This window comes from Hypanus sabinus, chromosome 8 (genome assembly GCF_030144855.1).
Source record: "Hypanus sabinus isolate sHypSab1 chromosome 8, sHypSab1.hap1, whole genome shotgun sequence".
NCBI classification, from domain to species: Eukaryota; Metazoa; Chordata; class Chondrichthyes; order Myliobatiformes; family Dasyatidae; genus Hypanus; species Hypanus sabinus.
Window position 1 is genome coordinate 121,226,126 of NC_082713.1, and position 20,163 is coordinate 121,246,288.

A 20,163-nucleotide genomic window follows, 5' to 3' on the forward strand; every position below is an offset into this window, starting at 1 on the left:
AATTAGAAATGCAACAGGACTTTGAAGACCTGGTTCAGTATTCCCCTAAGATTAACTTGCAGGTTAAGTCAGTAGCATAGATCTACCTGGACTGAGTTCTGCAGACCACATATAGAATATTGCCTCAGTGCCTGTTCTCAATAGAGTTCAGAGGGATGGGGAAAGACCTCACTGAAATACTGAAAACCCTAAATAGAATGAACTTAAGAAGGAACATTTCCACAAGGAGAGTCTTGGATCCAAGAACACATCCTCAGAATAAAGTGATCATCATCATTATATGCCGTGGGCAACCATGCTCTTTGACAATTGTTCTTGACAATTTATGATTTTTAAAATTTTTTTTAAAACAGAAGTGGTTTACCATTGCCTTCTTCTAGGTGGTGTCTTTACAGCAGACTTTTTGCCTGGTGTCAGTACTTGCATAACCAGGGCTTGTGATATGTACCAGCTGTTCATAGTCATTCACCACCTACTCTCATGGCTTCATGTGACCTTGATCGGGGGGGGGGGGGGGGGGGGGGGGTGGCAGTGGCTAAGCAGGCATTACATCTTGCCCAAGGGTGGCCTGCAGGCTCGCGGAGGGAAGGAATGCCTTATACCTCCTTTGTTAGAGATGCATTCTCATTGCACCTCCAAAATAAAGGAAAATAAGGTGAGAAGAAATTTTTTTTCAGCTAGAGAGTGAAGAATCTGTGGAATTCTTTGCAATTGAGGGCTACGGAAGACGTCATTGGGTAAACTTAAGCCAAAGATTGATAGCCCTCTTACCAGTAAAGAACCTAAGGAGAAAAGGTTAATGGGGAATGGGGTTAGAAAAATCAGTCATGAATCAGAACCTGTGGAGCATACGTATGGAAGTGATGACGACAGATATGATGGCAACATTGAAGAGGCAGTTAAGACAGGCACATGAGCATGTAGGGAGTGGAGGGATATACACAATATTCAGGCATGTGGTTTTACTTTAATTTGGTACTATGGTTGGCACTGACACTGTGGGCAGAAGACCCTGTTCCTGCGCTGTACTCGTCTACATTTTATAGGCCATTGCTCTGAAATGTTGATTGTTTTTTTTTCTTTTCCACATGCTGACTGATTGGCTGAGTTCTCCCAGCAATTGTTTTATTTTCATAGTCCAGCATCTTCAATTTTATTTGTTATCCATTCTTTCATGCCTCACTTGGTCAAACATGCCCTGATGTCAAGAATAGTCAATCTCAATTTATCTCCAAAACTCAGATCTTTGATTCCTGTTTGGTAATGACATACAAGAGCCAAATGGTCCAGGAGAAAACAAAGTGGGCATGAGCTAGCAGGATGTTGCTAGTAATTCTGATGAATCTTTAGTTATTTTACAGGTGGCACAGAGTAGACTAACTGGCAATAATTTGTGTATTTGCTTTTTGTGGATAAGATATATTGGCAGTTTTTTACATTATGATGTTGATGTCACTGTTGGAACTGTAATGGAATAGCTTGGACTGAGACACAGCTAACTGAGCATTTTACTATAGAGGGATGTTGTCAGTTTTCATAGGCTTTGCTGTGTTCAGTGCTCCTGGCTGTTTGTTTATGTCACATGGAGAGTACTTGTCTGACTGAAAACATTGTGGCTAGCTCAGGTGGAAATCAAGGTAAACTGCCCACTTAGAACTTCTGGCTGAAAGTTCAATTTCTTCCTTAAGGAAAGTCAGTGCTGCCTCTGACAATTTTACATTCCTCATTCAAGCAAGTTCGTTCCCTTTGCTTGACATTGCTGGCAAAGTGAGAAATAACACACATGATCATACAGTAATACATTCTGCTGAAGCTAATGGCCTACAGCACAAAATGGATGCTTAGGTAGGAGATGTGCAATCAATTCATCATCTAATGGGAAAGAAAAAATACTGCAGATGATGGAAACTTGAAATGAAAACAGAAAATGCTTAACACAGGCCTGGCCACAACGGTTGCAAGCACTGCTAAGTTCAAGTTTCAGATTTTTGACCATACTGACGATTTCAGCTTCACAGCAGTGTTGCCTGACATGCATTTGTGTTTATAGCAACGCACAAAATATTGGAGGAAATGTTGCAGGTCAAGCAGCATACGTAGAGGGAAATAAATAGCTGACATTTCAGGCCGAGATAGATTATTTATTCTCCTCCATAGATGATGCCAAACTTGCTGAATTCACCCAGCATTTTGTGTGTGTTGCTTAAGTTTTCCAGCATCTGCAGAATCTTGTGCACTTTTGATTATGTTTTTATTCTATCCTATCTTGTACAGCAGTTGTGCCACTAAATATGGAGGAATGTGCCCTCAGAATGAAGAGGTGACTTCTCCGTGTTCACGCCAACTAATGCTATCATAAAGTAAAGAATGTCCATCAGTAGATTAGGGAGTTCTATGCTAGTACCAATCCCCACCGGTACCCTGCAGTTATCAGTTGAAAGTCACACCCTATTTTGGAATGTTTATTCTAGGTTATGCACGGAAGTCATCAAGGAACAATGCCAGAATGACTTAAAATTACAACTCATGTAGTAACTATTATATCCTAAGCAACATAGAATGGGATTTGAATTAGATAGTCACAAAGTGATGATTTTCAGATGAATATTTTCCTAACCTAACCAATCCCTAACACTTGTAACTATTTTTGAACAATCCCAAATATCATCTCAGACTTGACCCTGGATTCAGGATCTAATCATAAGAAAACATTCATTAGATCTAATCAACAACCCTTAATCACGGTCCTCCAAAAGTAATTTGTACTTTAACAGGCTTGCTTTTAGAAGTCACATTTCTTCTTGTGACCAGATCTTCTTAAAGCTGTCACATAGGAAATAGAAAAGTACAACACAAGAACAGGCCCTTCAGCCCATAATATCTGCACTGACCACGAAGTCTCTTAAAAATAACTATTGTTGCTACCAGCACATTCTAACAAACCAATTAGCTCTCTGTAATCTCCACAAAACTCTCCCTCTTACCCAAAACCTATGCTTCTTCATTTGATATTTCTACCCTAGTGAAAAAACTCTTCACCATCTAACTTCCCTATGCCTGAAATCAACCCTTAACTTCCAATGCTCCAGAGAAAACAATCCAAATTGTCTAACCTTTTCTTGTAGCTAATACACTCCAATCTAGCCAAGTTCCTGGTGATCTTCTTTTGCATCTACTCCAAAGCCTCCAAATCTGTCCTGTGTGGCAATCAGAACTGCACACAATAATCCAGCTGTGGCCTAACCGAAGTTTTACACATCTGCAACATTGCTTTTATTCTCAATACCCCAACGGATGAAGGAAGACAAGCCATATGCCTTCTTTACAAATCTATCCACGTGTTGATTCTTTCAGAGAAGCTAAGGATTTGCATCTCAAAATCCCTCTGTACATCAGTACTCTTAATGACTACGACACCTGCAGCACACTCTTGCATTTGACCTTCCAAAATGTACCGCTTTACACTTGCACAGAATAAACTCCAGGTGTGTTTTTTTCATATACACACACACACTACACATAAATTAATGACAAGTCCAGGCACCAATTCTTGCAGAACATCACTGGTCAGAATCAGAATCAGATTTGTTATCACTAGCATGTGTCGTGACATTTGCTAACTTAGCAGCAACTGTTCAATGCAATCCATAATATAGAAGGAAAATAATAATAATAAGTAAATCAATTACAACAGACATATTAAATAGATTAAAAATCATACAAAAAAAGAAATAATATATATTTAAAAAGTGCGGGTTCAATGCCCATTTAAGAATTAGATGGCAGAGGGGAAAAAGCTGTTCCTGAATCGCTGAGTGTGTGCCTTCAGGCTTCTGTACCTCCTACCTGATGGTAACAGTGAGAAAAGGGCATGCCCTGGGTGCTGGAGGTCCTTAATAATGGACGCTGCCTTTCTGTGACACAGCTCCTTGAAGATGTCTTAGGTACTTTGTAGGCTAGTACCCAAGATGACGCTGACTAAATTTACAACCCTCTGCAGCTTCACTCGGTCCTGTGCAGTAGCCACCTCTCCCCCATACCAGACAGTGATGCAGCCTGTCAGAATGCTCTCCACGATACGTCCATAGAAGTTTTTGAATGCAGTTGTTGACATGCCAAATCTCGTCAAACTCCTGATGAAGTACAGTTGCTGTATTGTCTTCTTTGTAGTTGCATTGATATATTGGGACCAATCCTCAAATACCTTGACATCCAGGAACTTGAAACTGCTCACTCTCTCCACTTCTGATTCCTCTATGAAGATTGGTATGTGTTCCTTTGTCTTACCCTTCCTGAAGTTCACAATCAGCTCTTTCGTCTTACTGACGTTGAGTGCAAAATTGTTGCTGCAACACCACTCCACTAGTTGGCATTGCTTGCTCCTGTACACACCCTGATCTGCGTCTGAGATTCTACCAACAATGGTTGTATCATCAGCTAATTTATAAATGGTATTTGAGCTATGCCTAGCCATACATTCAAGAGTATAGAGAGAGGAGAGCAGTGAGCTGCACCAGTTTTGATCGCCAGCGAGGAGATATTAATACCAATCTGCACAGATAGTAGTCTTCTGGTTAGGAAGTCAAGGATCCAATTGCAGAGTAAGGTATAGAGGCCCAGGTTCTGTAACTTCCCAATCAGGATTGTGGGAATGATGGTGTTGAATCCTGAGCTACAGTTGATGAACAGCATCCTGACATAGGTGTTTGTATTGTCCACAGGCCGTGTGAAGAGCCATTGAGATTGCATTTGCTGTTGACTTATTGTGGTGATAGGCAAATTGTAATGGGTTGACTAACCTTAGTCAGAAAAACATACTTCCATGAAACCTCTGTGACCAAACTAACTTTATATCAGACTTTCTAACTCACTGTTGATCCCCTGTGCTTTTACCTTCTGGAAGAGCCCACTATGGAGGGATCTTGTAAAATGTTTTACTAAAATCTATGAAGACAATATTCAAATTACTTGGATTTCTCCCTAATCCTATTTGCCAAGGATTTTTAGCACCCTATTTCTTTTTATTTCCTGCTTCTTTTATATTCGAAGGTCCTTGTCCAATTTCAGTTTCCCAAACCTTACATGTGTTTGCTTCTTTTTGACAGTATTTACAATATGGCATCACCTAAGATTCCCAAAGACCATCATCTTTATTTTTCATCTTCACTGGAACATGTTCGTCCTGAACTATAACCAACTGGCCTTTAAGATACTCCCACAGGTTAGATGCGATTTACCCTTAAACTTTTGCCTTCAATCTACTTCTCCCAATTCTTGTCTAACACTCTTGTTATTCGCCTTTCCACAATTTTGTATTTTCTCTCGAGGAGAAGTCTTATCCCTATCCAGTAACATAAGCTTATGGAATTGCAGTTGAGGTTCCCAAGAGGCACCCCCACTAAAATTTTGACCACCTGACCAGGCTCGTTTCCTAACACAGCAAAATCCACATACTATTTTAAGAAATCCTCCCAGATACACCAAATTCTGTCCCATCGAAGCCTCCAGTACTATGTACCAGTTATTTCTCTCCATTTTCCCATTGTTTTGTAAAAAAGTCTGTGGTCTCTTTACATCATGTAAATAAATCCAGAGGGGCTGTCCATTTGTCAACAATGGGTTAATTAAGTATTCTGTTATAAATTTCCACCCATTTGCTCTCATCTATAGTTTAGTTCAATTAGAGAAACCAGCTGTGACCTGTTTTATATGTCAGGTTCATTTGCTCTATTCAACATTCGTCACCAGTTGCATCAACATCCCATGTGCCCAAAACATATGCGCTTAGACTGAGGCCAAGGCAAAAGGGAGTTTATACCCATCATTTACAGAAGACTCAGCCTGTGATTTATTAATTTTGGACTCACTAACTTTGTCTGCTGTGACAATGAACTGAAGTCTTTTGCCCTTGTCAATATCACAACCTCGTCTGAGGGTTGTTCAAGGAATCAAATGGCCCTTTGGCCTACTGAATCCTTGCCAATCATCAAGTATCCATGTCCATCTATCCTATTTTATTTTCCCCACATACCCACCAACTCCTCAGATTCTATCTACCAACTACACACTCAAGATCATTTACAGTGACCATTTAACCTGGCAAACTGGGATGTAGGAGGAAACTGAAGCTCTCCAAAGAAACCCATCCCATCATTGACAGAACATGCAAACTCCAAGCAACAGCACTACAGGTTTTATTTATTTAGCGATACAGCATGGAGTAGGCTCTTGCAATCCTTCAAGCCACACTGCTTCAGCGACCTCCAATGAACCCAAACCTCATCATGGGACAAATTACAATGACCAATTAACCTACCCAGTACATCTTTGTACTGTGGGAGGAAACCGGAACTCCTGGGGAAAACCTCACATTCCACAGGGAGGACACACAGGTTCTTTAAAGATGATGGCGGAATTGAACTCCGAACTCCAGAACGTACCGAGCCCCTAATAGCATCACACTAACTGCTATGCTACTGTGGCGGTTAGAGCGGCATGGTAACATTTTACAGCACAGTGATCACAACATGGGGGTTCAATTCAAATTACTGTCTGTAAGGAGCTTATACATTCTCCCTATGATTGTATGGGTTTCTTCCCACATTCTGAAGACGAACGAGTTACAGTTGGTACGTTGACATTTGGGGCTGTCCTCAGAACATCCTTGGACTGTGTTAGTCATTGACACATACAACGAAATTCACTGCACATTTCAATGTACATAGACAAGCTTCATCTTTAGGATGAAACTGTATCTGTGGAGCTGAGGCAGAAGGTCTGCAACTTGTTTATTTATTCTACCATTTCCTTATAATTTCTCCTGCCTTTGTCTATCAAGGGTTCCAACATTTGCTTTCACTAGTCATTTCCACTTTATGCACCTATAATAACTATTAGTCTGTTTTTCAGTTTCTCACCAATCTACACTCATGCTCTGACTTCATCTTTTTGCAGCAAATTTGATTTGTCCAGTCTAAATGGGTACTAGAGAGTCACATAATTACTATATTACTACCTTTCATTCACATTCCGATATGCCTCACTGCCATGATGAGGCAACTCTCGGGTTGGAGGACCAACATCTCATATTCCACCTGGGTAGACTCCAACCTGACAACACGAACATCTATTTCTCTAACTTCCAATAAATTCTCCCCTTCCCGCTTCTCTCTTTTTCAATTCCTCATTTTTGATCCTCTTTTACTCCATCTTTCCCTTACCTGCCCATCACCTTCCTCTGGAATCCCTCCTCCTCCCTTTTTTCCCATGGCTTACTCATCTCCTATCAGATTCCTCCTTTAGCCCTTTACTTCTTCACCTCCCAGTTTCTCACCGCCCCCCCTCCTCCACCCACCTACCTTCCTCCTCACATGGATTCACCCATCATCTTTCACCTTCCCCTCCCTCCACCTTCTTATTGTGGCTTCTTCTCTCTTCCTTTCCAGTCCTGATTGAGAGTCAGCCTAAAACACTGACTGCTCATTCCCTTCCATAGATTTATTTGTGCTGCCTGATGCGCTGAGCTCCGTCAGCATTTTGTGCATATCACTATATTACCAGTGTTACACATATCGATTTCCTCATTTATGCAGCACTCAATATCATAACTACTATCTAGTGGTCCATATGCAACAACCACCAGTGTTTTCTTTGCTATTTCTTAGTTCAATCTAAACTGGTTCCAATTCTACATAATTTATTGCTGCGAAGATTATTTTTTCACGACTGCATGGTTCTTCCCATGACTGCGCAGATTTCCTCCAAATCCAAAGGTGTACTGTTTGGTAGGTTAATTACTCATTATCCCATGATTAGGGCAATGGTTAAATCGGGGGATTGCCAAGTGGTGAGACTCGAGGGACTGGAAGGGCCTATATATCTCAATAAATAATCATTATTTCCTTTTTGTCTACTCTTCCCAAATATTAAATACCGTGCTGTTATACCCATCTTCCAGCTTTGGTTATCCTACAGCGATATTTCCAGGAAGGCAATGATATCATATCAGCATGCATACCCTGGTGACTTTAACTTATATGCCACTTGCAAAAGCTGCAGTGATACAAATAAAGCATCATTAATTTGCCATTTTCTGTAGTGACCCTCTACCTACCATTGGTCCACTTCACTTTTGCTGTTCTTTAATTCATTTACACTGTTTTTATCCCTTCGCATTTTGTTTACCTTGTTCCAGGATTCCCTTTGAGGTTCCATCCCCTGACCAAGCTGGTTTAAATCCTTCCCAGCAGTAAAGGTAAAGCCTTCTATCGGGATATTGGCCCTGTCCCTGCCAGAGATGCAATATGCCAATTTATACAGGTCCCACATGACTCAAGTACACTCATCAGTGCTGTCTTTCATTGATTCTATTATGGTAATTGGATTTACTGAGTATGCCCACAAGAAAATGAATCTCAGGGTTGTATGTGGTGACACACATGTACTTTGATAATACATTTACTTTGAACTTTGAGAATTGGTTCAAATATCTCAGTAATCTAAAGTCCTTTCTCCTAAATCACCAGTCTAGCCATACACCCATCTGTTTTAACTTCCTGTTTCCCTTGATGGCAGTGAAGCAATATCCTATAAGCACATTTGAGGTCCAGTTCTTTAATCTTTCCTAGCTCCGTGATCTCTGCCTGCAGAAATGCATCACTTTCCAGGTTTATGTCATTGGTACTGATTAAACTACAAACCTCTGACTGTTCACTATGCTCTTTAAGGACAATCTAAAGCTGTTTAGTGATATACTTGTCCATGGCACCAATGGAGCAACACAGGTGTTTGTCCCTCTACCAAATCCCTGATCAGCATTGCTCATTTATTCTTTTCCCTCCCTTCCCATGCAGCAAAATCACTTGTTTAGCCATTCTCCTACCACTATCTGTACTTCACCACAACAGTATCCAAAAGGACACTGGGGAGTGGAATTGGATCAGAGAACTCCCATTTGAATCAAGTATGATGAAAGGTCACCAAAGCAGAATAGAAATTCCCTCTCTCCTAGCATTCTTGCTATTCACAGTATGTTGTGTTTTATCTCCAATGGAATTGGCTGGTAAATATTCAGAAGATCCTTGTTTAATATTTCCAATACGTGTCCCTTTGCCATATCCAAAATCTAATTCAAGTAATTACTTGCTCTGTGCAACATTGTACTACCAAGCATCATGTTCTCAATGGAGCTTAAGTGTGTTCATTAAATATTGCCATTTGTTAAAACTTCCATTACATGGCCCAATTAATAGCTCCTCTTAATTTCAAGCTACTTACCTGCTGCGCTGCTTTCTGCTGACAAGTAATTGGGCGATAGAAGCACAAGTTTCTGCTTCTTTGACAGCAGCCCGTAGCTGTCGCAGCAGGTCATTCTCAGGGAATTTCTTCTCTTCTGCTTCTTCTAGCCGAGCTTTCAGTTCAGAAAGATCTGGTCAGGAGCAAGATTACAGGTTAGGACTTCAACTCCACAGAAAATGCCAGTCACCAACTGCTGGTGAAACCACAAGTGCCTTGGTTATGCTTGAGGCAGTCAGACATCTTCCATAATGATATTCAGAACTGTGATGGAATTCCCAAGTCTCACAAGCATACTTAACCAATTTCTAAATTGTAACAATATAAACCTCATTTATACACAAACAACCCATGAATTATTGGCTTGGGGAGCGGGAGGGTTGATTGTACTCCAGGTAGAAGGGTTATATTATAATATTCTGTAATGAGAGTGCATCACCTGCGCACATCTCAAGAGAGTTGAAAAAAAATTGTGCTGCATTGTTTACTTTTTTCTCCTTCAAAATAAATTCTGACTATGAATTTTCATTTCTATCTCAAGTAGTGATTTGTAACCTGAATGACTAACACAGATATCATCTATAGTTACATTCAACTCTACCATGTTGCCTTAAACATTTCCATCTCATGGAATTAGTAAACAAGATTGTATTGCAATAAATGAGGCACAATCAGCTGTACTTCATGGATCTCAACATTAATAGCATTCAGATAGGATAAGCACAAGCAGGCTTTTTCCACTGAGGTTGGGGGAGGCAAGTAGAGGTCATGGGTTAAGGTGAAAGGTGAAAGTTTAAGGAGAAAATGAGGTTAAAGCTGCCAACGCAAGTGGTGATGTGGGGTCGATTTCAACAAGAGAAATTTGTATAGGTACATGGATGTGAGGTATATGGAGGGCTATGGTCTGGGTGGAACTAGGTAGATTAATGGTTCAGCAGAGACTAGATAGGCTGAAGAGCCTGCTTTTGTCCAATTGCATTTTATGACCACATCAGTGGCATTTACAGTCTGTTTGCCCTTGGGTCAGTGGTATTTGCCAAATCTGATGCAAAAATCTGAGGAGAACGTTTGCAACTTTTTCAAGATACTGGCATTAGCAGTTAACAATCCTCATTAAAATTGCTTACATAATTTTTAAAGGTCTTAATGCTTTTCATAACAAAGAAATCCAGAATAATAATACAAAATAATACAATCAATAGTTAATAATGAGACAGCAGAAGAGATTTACCACAGTGGTGTTTGGGGGGGGGGGGGGGAGAGAGAACCTGTTAAGGGGAGAAATGACTGCTCCCTTCAGATAATTCTATAGTTTCCTAACAAACACTGCTGAGATAATGGCAAACAGACTGTAAATACCACTGTCTTCCGAATATTGTAAATGCTCCCCTACCCATGAAGATACACTCATTGGATTGTCACTGACTGCATCATTCTACTTTCTCCCTCTATATATTACTATAAAGACTGAGCAATATTCCGTGAGCTATTTATAACCAAGCCCCAGTCCCAGCAATAACACACTATAAAAACAAGGTTCCCAAGTTCATTTGTTGTATTCCATTCTTACAATAGCACAGAGTAAAGCAGCACAGAATTCCATTCTGTTAACTACACTGCAATTCCAATTTCTCATGGATCCTTGCTCATCATAGAGATGTACGGGATTTGTAGGAGTCAAGTCATTATTAATGTGACTCAAGTTGCATAAAGATATGACATCAACTGATATCAGTGGGAGTAATTAGTTTTCTGGACTTTAATGATTTCCCTTCTCAGGAAAATGTGACGATGCTTTTTAAGTACATGAATTTCATTGGTAATTGTTTTTAAAGCTGATTATGCACACGGGAGGAAAACTTCATAGAAGCATCTTATCCTTTACAATGCCTCAGTAAAATGTCCATTAGGTACATGCTGGTCCCCTTCGTGGATCTTGTAAGATGAGCCCAGGCACTTAACAGCAAAGCTCCTTGATGCTAACAAGTTCTGTGTAATCAAACAGACTATTTCATCTCATTGTTCCATCTTCCATGGGGTTGCTGTTCAGAGGTATGGTCAGTATAAATTTCCCTAGCAGTTTATGTGCTGGCTTTATCAATCCTTGTTGATTTTAACATATTTGAAGCATTCGTAACCCAATGGCACATTCCAACTGGTCCAGTTACTACCACGTAACTGCCATCAAGCATTCCATAATCATCAGAAGATGCTTCAATAAATATCCTTCCTCATCAAGGATAACAGCATTTACCTTGAAAATCTATTAATTTTGATCACTTTAAGACTGTCATAGATTTTTAATTGCCTGTTTTTTTTGCTAAAGGCTATCCATATTTGAGAAAGCCTTGTTGGTCAAATTTCATACGTTTGAATTTCACCAGAAAAATGCAGCATAACAACTTGTCAAGGGACAATATCTGTGTGGAGGTGGGAAAGGTGGCAAAATGAAGGAAAAAAACAGTTAAAAATACACACCTTTCTTGTGATTAAGTTCCGCTTCCAAGGCTTCTCTCACTTTACTCACCCAGGTGTCATAAGACTGGGCTCGCTCTTTCACACCATAAAGCATAGAAGGTAGCTCATCCAGTGTATAACGATACCTAGTTTTGATGAGAGGTAAAACCTTCAGCATGGGTAACTGTCTATAAATTCTCACTCAGCTTTATTCCTGAAATTTATTATCTCACATATTTTGACCTTAAACTTCTTCTATTAGTTATCATGCCAGTATATGCGAAATATCTTTGTCTTTAAGACTTGTACCCCACCCTATTTTCATCAAACCTCCTTTAATGTGCCGGCTGGTGGCATAGTGGCATCAGCACCGGACTTCGGAGCGAAGGCTCCCGAGTTCAAATCCAGCCGGCTCTTTTGCACGCTTTCCATCCGTGCTGGGTTGAGCGTCAAGCTAGTAACTTGGCCTCATAAAAGCAAGAAAGTCTGCTAAAAAAACACTGTCATGACAGCGTCCCGATGACTCTACTCGGAGTTAAGGGCTTTTTTCTTCTTCTTCCTTTAATGTAATCAAAAAATATTCCTACAACCTAAATTCAACTTAACGTATTTAAAAAAAAAACTTACGTATTTTAATCCAAAAACAATGTGGACAAAATATGCAGATTCCACCAACTCCAACACTCAATTCCTAGAAACCAATTCACTGGTCTTGCTGACACTGGGTGCAAGGCTGCTGTTGCAACACCACTCAACCAGCCAATCTATTGCACTCTGATAAGCCTCTTAATATTTGAGATTCTACCAATGATTGGCAAGTTTGTTGTTGGCCTTTAAACTGTGCTCACTCACACAGATGTGAGTGTAGACAGAGTAGAGCAGTGGGCTAAATCATTCAAAGTGTGCATGTGTAATTAACTAGCAAGGAGGAGATACCACTATTTATATACACTGATCGACAAGTATGATTTTAGAACTGGGAACAGCTGACTACATATCCAAATTATCTGTATCAAGGGATGAATGCTTACAGTAAAACCTACCTCCCTCCAATGAACTGTTTGCATTTAGCTCTAGAGATTTATTTGCTGTGCACAAAGCCAACAAGATGCCATCCATAAAACAGGACAGAAAAATTACACCTTCAGTGAGGACTCCTGAACTGCATCTATGATTAGCCTTTCATCTTTAGGGCAAAAGCTAGTTTAAGATTGTGAATAAACTAAAAAGTTTACACAGCAATGAAACTTCTTTCTTTTGAGATTATTTTGTAACCATCACAGCCATGACAATTGGGAACTTCAAGCTTTAAGTAAAGTTTCCTGAAGCTACTAATTATTGAGTCATTTTAATTCAGGTAAATACATTTTTTCTGAAATTGATCTATCTGCAAATTACAAATTTTTTCCTAATCAATAAATATATTACTGTACCATAATCCAATATTGGTTTTGTGCCACTTACTTATACAAACTTACGCCCACTAAAGATTCTTCATAATTAAAGTGCGTATAACTTGCAAGAGGAAATTTTCTGAAAAAAGTCAGTAGTTGATATAATGTGTCAAAAGATTGCTTGGTGTGTGTGTGTATATATATATATATATATATATATTAGTTATGTTAAAATTATCCATCTTACCTGAGACAGAGCTTTTTCATTGGGCAGTTGCAAAGATCTTTAACATGATAAAGGCACACGAGCCTACTGGGGTCACAGACGCACGTAACAGCAGACAGGAAACAGGTTGTCTTACACGTCTCGCACTGCCGTTCATCATCAGGCAACAACTCAAATGCCTCTTGTTCAGAATCAACCACACCCTGCAAATATACAAAAACATTTATTAAATGTTGCAGCTCTAATCACAAAAAAGTGAAAATAACATCACTAATTTTTTGGGAGCATGATAATCAAATCTTTGAACGGCACACATAAAAACATTAAATACTAACTATGACAGCAATGGAATTCAATTATCCACAGGTGAAAGCCATTTGGCACATTACACCCTTTGAATAAGGTTCCCAGTCAGTCTCATTATCCCACTCTTGTCCATATAGCCCTGCAGTATTCTACCTTCACAGGTTTTTAATCAAATTTCCTTGCAAAACCTTCAACAAGTTTCCACAACTCTTTCAAGCAATATATTTCAGAGATTACTATACAAGACACAAATTCCCTTCAGCACTTCAATTTTTTTGTCAGTTGCCAAAAGCTCCTTAATATAACTTATTTCTAATATCCTATTAAACTCTTAATTTTCATTTTAAGGGACAAGATTGCCAGCTTCTAATCTCTCAGTAACTTTAGCCCTGGGGTCATTCTTGACATGCCTTGTCATCTGAATTAGACAAAATACTCCAACTGCAATGAAACAAATGAATTATGAAATTTCAGCAAAACTTTCTTGCTTTCCACACACTACACATTTATTACATCAAGCCAAGAATCAGCTCAAGTTTCTTTAGTGTCAAGGTTGTCTAGTGCCATCATGAACTTGTGCACATTCCTCAGATCTCCGACGTTACACTTCTTTTAAATACACCATTTATAATACAATTATTTATTTCAAAAAGTTCATTCCACACTGTATTAATGTACCACCTTGATGTACATGTGTATGGAATGCTCACTGGATAGCATGCAAACAAAAGCTTTTCATCGTATATCGATGAAAGTGCCAATAATAAACTAATTTAGTCCAAATATTCTTGCTCTCTTACCAGTTTTGATTTGTATATTACTTATTTTTAAAGTATAACTGCCACCTTTAGAAGCACATTCACGTGGTTTGATTACTTACAGCTGAGTTCAAATAAAAGATCATTGATCTCAAACTATTAAATATTTCCCTGTCCATAGGACACTCAAAGCTGCTGCGCAGGTTGACAGTGTTGTTAAGAAGGCCTATGGTGCATTGGCATACATCAACCTTGGGATTCAGTTAAAGAGCGGTGAGGTAATGTTACAGCTATAAGAGACCTTAGTTAGGCACCACTTGGAGTACTGTGCAGTTCTGGTCACCTCAGTACAGGAAGGATGTGGATATTATAGAGAGAGTTCCCAGGAGATTTACAAGGATGTTGCCTGGATTGGAGGGCATATCTTACGAGAATAGGTTGAGTGAACTTGGCTTTTTCTTCTTGGAGCAACAGAGGATAAGAGGTGACATTATAGAGGTGTATAAGATGATGAGGAGCATTGATCTTGTGGATAGTCAGAGGTTTTTTCCCAGGGCTGAAATGGCTAATATGAGAGGGCATAGTTTTAAGGTGCTTGGAAAAAGGTACCAAGGGGATGTCAGGAGTAAAATTTTTCACACAGAGAGTGGTGGGTGAGAGGAATGCACTGCCAGCAGTGGTGGAGGAAGCAGATACATCTTTTAAGAGCCTCTTAGATGGTACATGTAACTTAGAAAAATAGAGGGCTAAGTGCTAGGGAAATTCTAGGCAGTTTCTAGAGTAGGGTACATGGTCGGCACAACATTGTGGGCCAATGGGCCTGTGATGTGCTGTAGATTTCTAAGTTCTATTTCCCATTTCCAGTGTCTACAATCTTTATTTCACTTAATACTTCACTATACTTGAATTCACCTCCCACAGGTTTAACTATTTTGTCCATATATCAATATCCTCTTGCACCCCAATCCTACACTTGGTACAGTTCACCAGATTTTTGAATCACCTGGAATTTTGGAACTTTTTCCCCCCCTGTACAGCTGTGTACAAGTCACATTATAAAAGCAGTTATCTTAATTCCAATCCCTGAGAAGAACCATCAATTACCATCCTCCAGTCTGAAAAACAGAAAATTAGAACTGACTGCAAGCCAAGTTCTAACCCATACCACTAATGGCCTATTTATCCTAGGAGCTTCAATTTTCCTCACCAATAAAATGCATTGTGAAATGCATTCCCTTTGTTAACCTCACAAGTTACATTACCCAAAATGTTCTATCAGCTTTGATAAATGCTATTTGAGTTTAATAAATCTATTACATTCTTTTTCATCAATCCAAATTTTCCCTAACATTACTTCAAATCTTACCCAAGAGTTGATGAGAAAGTAATTGGTCTATCCTGATCTATCTTTGTAATCTATTGAAACAGGATGTGGAGTCTCTGTTTTCACTCTTCTGGCAAAAACTACCCCTCACCCTGTGCCACCCCCACCCCAAATTTGGTATAAAAAGATACTGCAAATCGTAAAAGCTGAAACTGCTGGAAACTCAGCAGATCAAGCACAGCCGTGGGGGGAGAAATGGAATTCAACAGAACCAAGGAATGTGAGAAACAAGGTTACTTTAAATTCCAAAGGTAGTAGTAATAGGATGGATACAAAGAAAGGACGAATGATTGTAACGGTGCCAGCTAGAAAGGGTGGTTAAGGCTTGTTAATTACACATCATCTGACTGGAGGGGATTTAAATTTAAGAGATAAAGGGGAACAGAATAAAGTAAGAAAAGGCAGGATCGAATTTATCACTCTCCCTTGGACTCGACATTTTGCTTTCCATATGGACCTTGACAAAGGCTTTACTGAAATCCATGCAGTTAACATCAAATGCATTGCACTCAGTGACCCCATGAAGAAAATTCAACTGATTTAATTAGAGATGACACTAAAATAAATCCAACATGCTAGCCTTATCAATAAATTTTCTAAATAAAGATAAACACTATCCTCAGAATTGATTCTCATCATTTTAACATCCCTGACACTAAATTAACTGGCCTGCAATTAAGTAGTTTAACACTTCTTCCACTTAAAAACAGCAGTATAATGTCATCAGTCTTCCAGTTCCACTCCTACAGAAGGACTGATAAAAATGATTAAATGAGGCTCTCCATTTCCTGCTTTTTTTTTCTAAAAAAACAGCCCTGCATATATATTATCAGGTCCTGTTGATTTATACATTTTCAAAGCATTTAACCCTTTTAATCATCTCTTACTATTTATATCCCATTAAGTCAAACACAACCATTAACAGATACAGTACGAAATCTTAAGAACTCTACCCAAATTTTCTGTCTCAACTAACTTTTAGGTCTTGCAAGACCTATCCTTTACCTCAGTTACCTCTTGCTCATTATAGACTTCTGATTTTGATTTTACTTGCCTGCATTTTACATAACCTTTTCTGCTTTCCAACTGCTTTTAATTTTGCTTTTAAATTTTTGATATTCTCCTTACCTTTCAGGAGCATTAAGTTTTCGATATTTGAAATCCTGCCTCACTAATTTAATTATATTTTTTGAGATGGTAATATGGAAGATTGATGAAGGCAGGGCAGGAAAGGTTTTTCTCCATTGGCACAGCACAGTAGAACAATGGCCGTAGAATTGACTTCAACGGCACAAACCACTGTACTACTCCAATGGCTTTTGAGATCACCTGGTGAAGGAAGCCATTAAAATTAAACTGGAGGAAAAAAAAAGACAAAGGTCTCGCTCTCAGTAAGAACTAGAAGTTGATTGCAAACAAGGTGGGACATGGATACCTGATTGGGTGAGGAGGAACCAGTCAGGAGGGATGGGCATCGGGGATATATATACCACTGGACTAGATATGCCTAGGCATTAGCCCTGACGAAGATAGCAAAGTTTGTTACTGAAATATTGGTTAAAATTGATATCAGCACTTGGCAGGAAGCCCAAGAAGAGTTTATTCATCATATATGCCTGGAAAGCACATTCCTGGAAAGCAGTGAATCCATTTGGGAATTATTTAGATAGGAAAGATTTAGAGGCGAAAGGTCTGTTGCATGCAAATAGTATAGATAGCATCATGATCAGCATAGACAAGCTAGACCAAAAGACCATTTCAGTGCTCTGCTAGTCCAGAATTCTTAATTACCCTTGAGAAACTGGAAATGAGCTATAGTTACAAGAAAAAGTTAGAAAACCCTTTGCAATTACCTAGTTTTCTGCATTAATTACTCATAAAACGTGGTCTGATCTTCATCCAAGTCACAATAAGACAAACACAATCTGCCTAAACTAATCACACACAAACGACTTTTAATTCTTGTCATTAATGAGTACACCATTACTGGGCTTTGAACAGTCTAGGTTCAAAGTAGTATTGGAACTTCTGGGGTAATGCCTTCTACAAGAGTTATTTGGAGTCAGGTGTTCCAATCAATAAGATGAGATTGGAGGGGTGGGTTGTGGAGGTGCCCTGCCCTATAAAAAGACACACAAAATCAGGTTACTGACAGAGCCTGCTTTTCTCAAGATCGATCTGTTTATGTGCTCCATGCCTTGATCAAAACAACTTTCAGAGGACCTTAAAAGAAAAAACGTAGAGATTCATCAAACTTGAGAAAGCTACAAGAGCATTTCTAAAGACCCGAGTGTTCATCAGTCCACAGCAACAGAAACTGTCTACAAATGAAGGAAATTCAATACTGTTGCTACTCTCCCTAGGAGTGGGTGTCAGCAAAGATCACACCAAGAGCACAACATGCAATGCTGAAGGAGCTGGAAAAAACAAGGGCAACAGCAGATCTGCAGAAATCTCTCAAACTTGCTGAAGTTTCTGTTCATGTGTCCACTATAAGAAAAACACTGAACAAGAATTGTATTCATGGAACTACACCAGAGGAAACCACTGCCAGCCAAAAAGAAAATACATGTCTCCTGTTTTCAAAAGATCACCTGGATGTTCTACAATGTTTCTGGGACAATGTTATGTGGATAGATAAGACAAAAGTTGAACTTTTTGGCAGAAATCCACATCATTACATTTGGAGGGAAAGGGACACCACACCAACACCACAAACTAACTGAAGCATGGTGGAAGGAGCATCATGATCAGGGCTACTTTGCTGCCTCGGGGCTTACAAAGCTTGTAAAGGTTGAGGGAACAATGAATTCAAAATTGTATCAAGACATTTTACAGCAGACTGTCACTTTCGTGGTCTGTCACCTGAGCTGAATAGAAGCTGGATGATGCAATGATGATACAATGATTCGAAACACATGAGTAAATCAACACATTGGTTTAAAAAGCAGAAAAGTATCCCAGAAATATTGTTTCAGTTCATCAGTTCTGTATGGAGAAATGGTCTAAAATTCCTCCTCGCTGTTGTGCAGCTTTGATCAGCAGCTACAGAAAACATTTGGTGCAGGTTTTTGCTGCTTAAGGAGATTCTACCAGTTATTTAGTACAAGGGTTCACACACTTTTTCCAGCCTGGACTGTGAATGATTAAACAATTTGTTCAATAAAGACATGAAAAATACAATTGTTTGTGTATTATTGGTTTAGGCAGATTGTGTTTGTCTATTATTTTGACTTTGAAGATCAGACAACACTTTATGAGTAATTTAATGTAGACAACCAGGTAATTGCAAAGGGGTCACAAACCTTTTCTTGCAACAATATATTTGTGAACCAATGTAACAATTATTCAAAGGAAATGAGGGGATATGAACAGAATTCAAAGCCAGACAAGGGAAGTCAATGTTTTATAAACCAACGATTATGGCTCGAAATGGTGTATTATGTACAATGTAAACAGGATGTCAAGGCTTTTGACAAAAATGTTAATGATATCAAGGAAATGGTCCTGTGTGTGGGGACAGGGGGATATTTAGAAAGGCCTTCCTCTGAGCAAAAGCAGCTAAGTAGAGATTTATTAAGGAATTTGATGGCTTTGATTTGGATAAGTTGTTTCCATCTACATCACGACCAGAAGACAAAGATTTGACGTGAGCAAAAAGTGGAATGCTTGGATTACCATGATTGAAATGAATACAAAGGAATACAAGTAAATAATTCAGGGGAAAAACCTCTAACGTTATGGGGAAAGATGAAGGTAGCAATTGGAGTAAAGTAAAACTAATTAGACACCATTTTCAAAGAGCCAGTACAAACACAATTGCCAAACAGGCCACCACTCAAGCTTTATTCTACAAATGCATGCATACCATTTGGAAGACAGTCTTCCTCAATTGCCTCTCTTCCTCAATCATGGTCAGCATCTCTTTGTAGACAGCAGCAGCCAGCTCAACATCCAAACCCTCCGGATCAGCTGCCATCTTGCAGATCAACTCTTCATGTGAAAACACGCAGTAACGGTGCAGGCGCCGATAATGGCTGACACATTGCCGACCCATGGGGAGCTAAAAATCAATTAAACTGAGGAATAAATTCCAGGAAGTGACAGTCCACCAATCAATAATGTGCTCCAGGTTCTACTATTTATGACTTCAAAGGCAGCACCATTTACAGGCATAAGATTGCATCCCTTACAATACAGCAAAGCAACCTTCTCAGAAGATGCCCAGTTCCAAAACACAATTCAGAAATGTCATTGGACCACAGACCATTTATAATTATAATTAGGGATAATGGAACAAATTCACTGATTCTAGAAATGTATACTACATCCTTCAGGTAAAGT

The 20,163-nt window shown here is 39.2% G+C and overlaps 1 protein-coding gene across 1 annotated transcript in view; it reads right to left on the minus strand.

Annotated features, from left to right (window-relative positions):
* Positions 1–20,163, minus strand: part of kdm5a (lysine demethylase 5A) — a 169,776-nt gene that overhangs the window by 49,624 nt on the left and 99,989 nt on the right. Inside the window, exons 14-17 of the mRNA XM_059977706.1 lie at positions 19,688–19,882; positions 13,393–13,574; positions 11,773–11,897; positions 9,277–9,427 (exon numbers count right to left, since the gene is read on the minus strand). Coding sequence (XP_059833689.1) covers positions 9,277–9,427; positions 11,773–11,897; positions 13,393–13,574; positions 19,688–19,882 — 653 coding nt within the window. The remainder of the gene's footprint in view (positions 1–9,276; positions 9,428–11,772; positions 11,898–13,392; positions 13,575–19,687; positions 19,883–20,163) is intronic.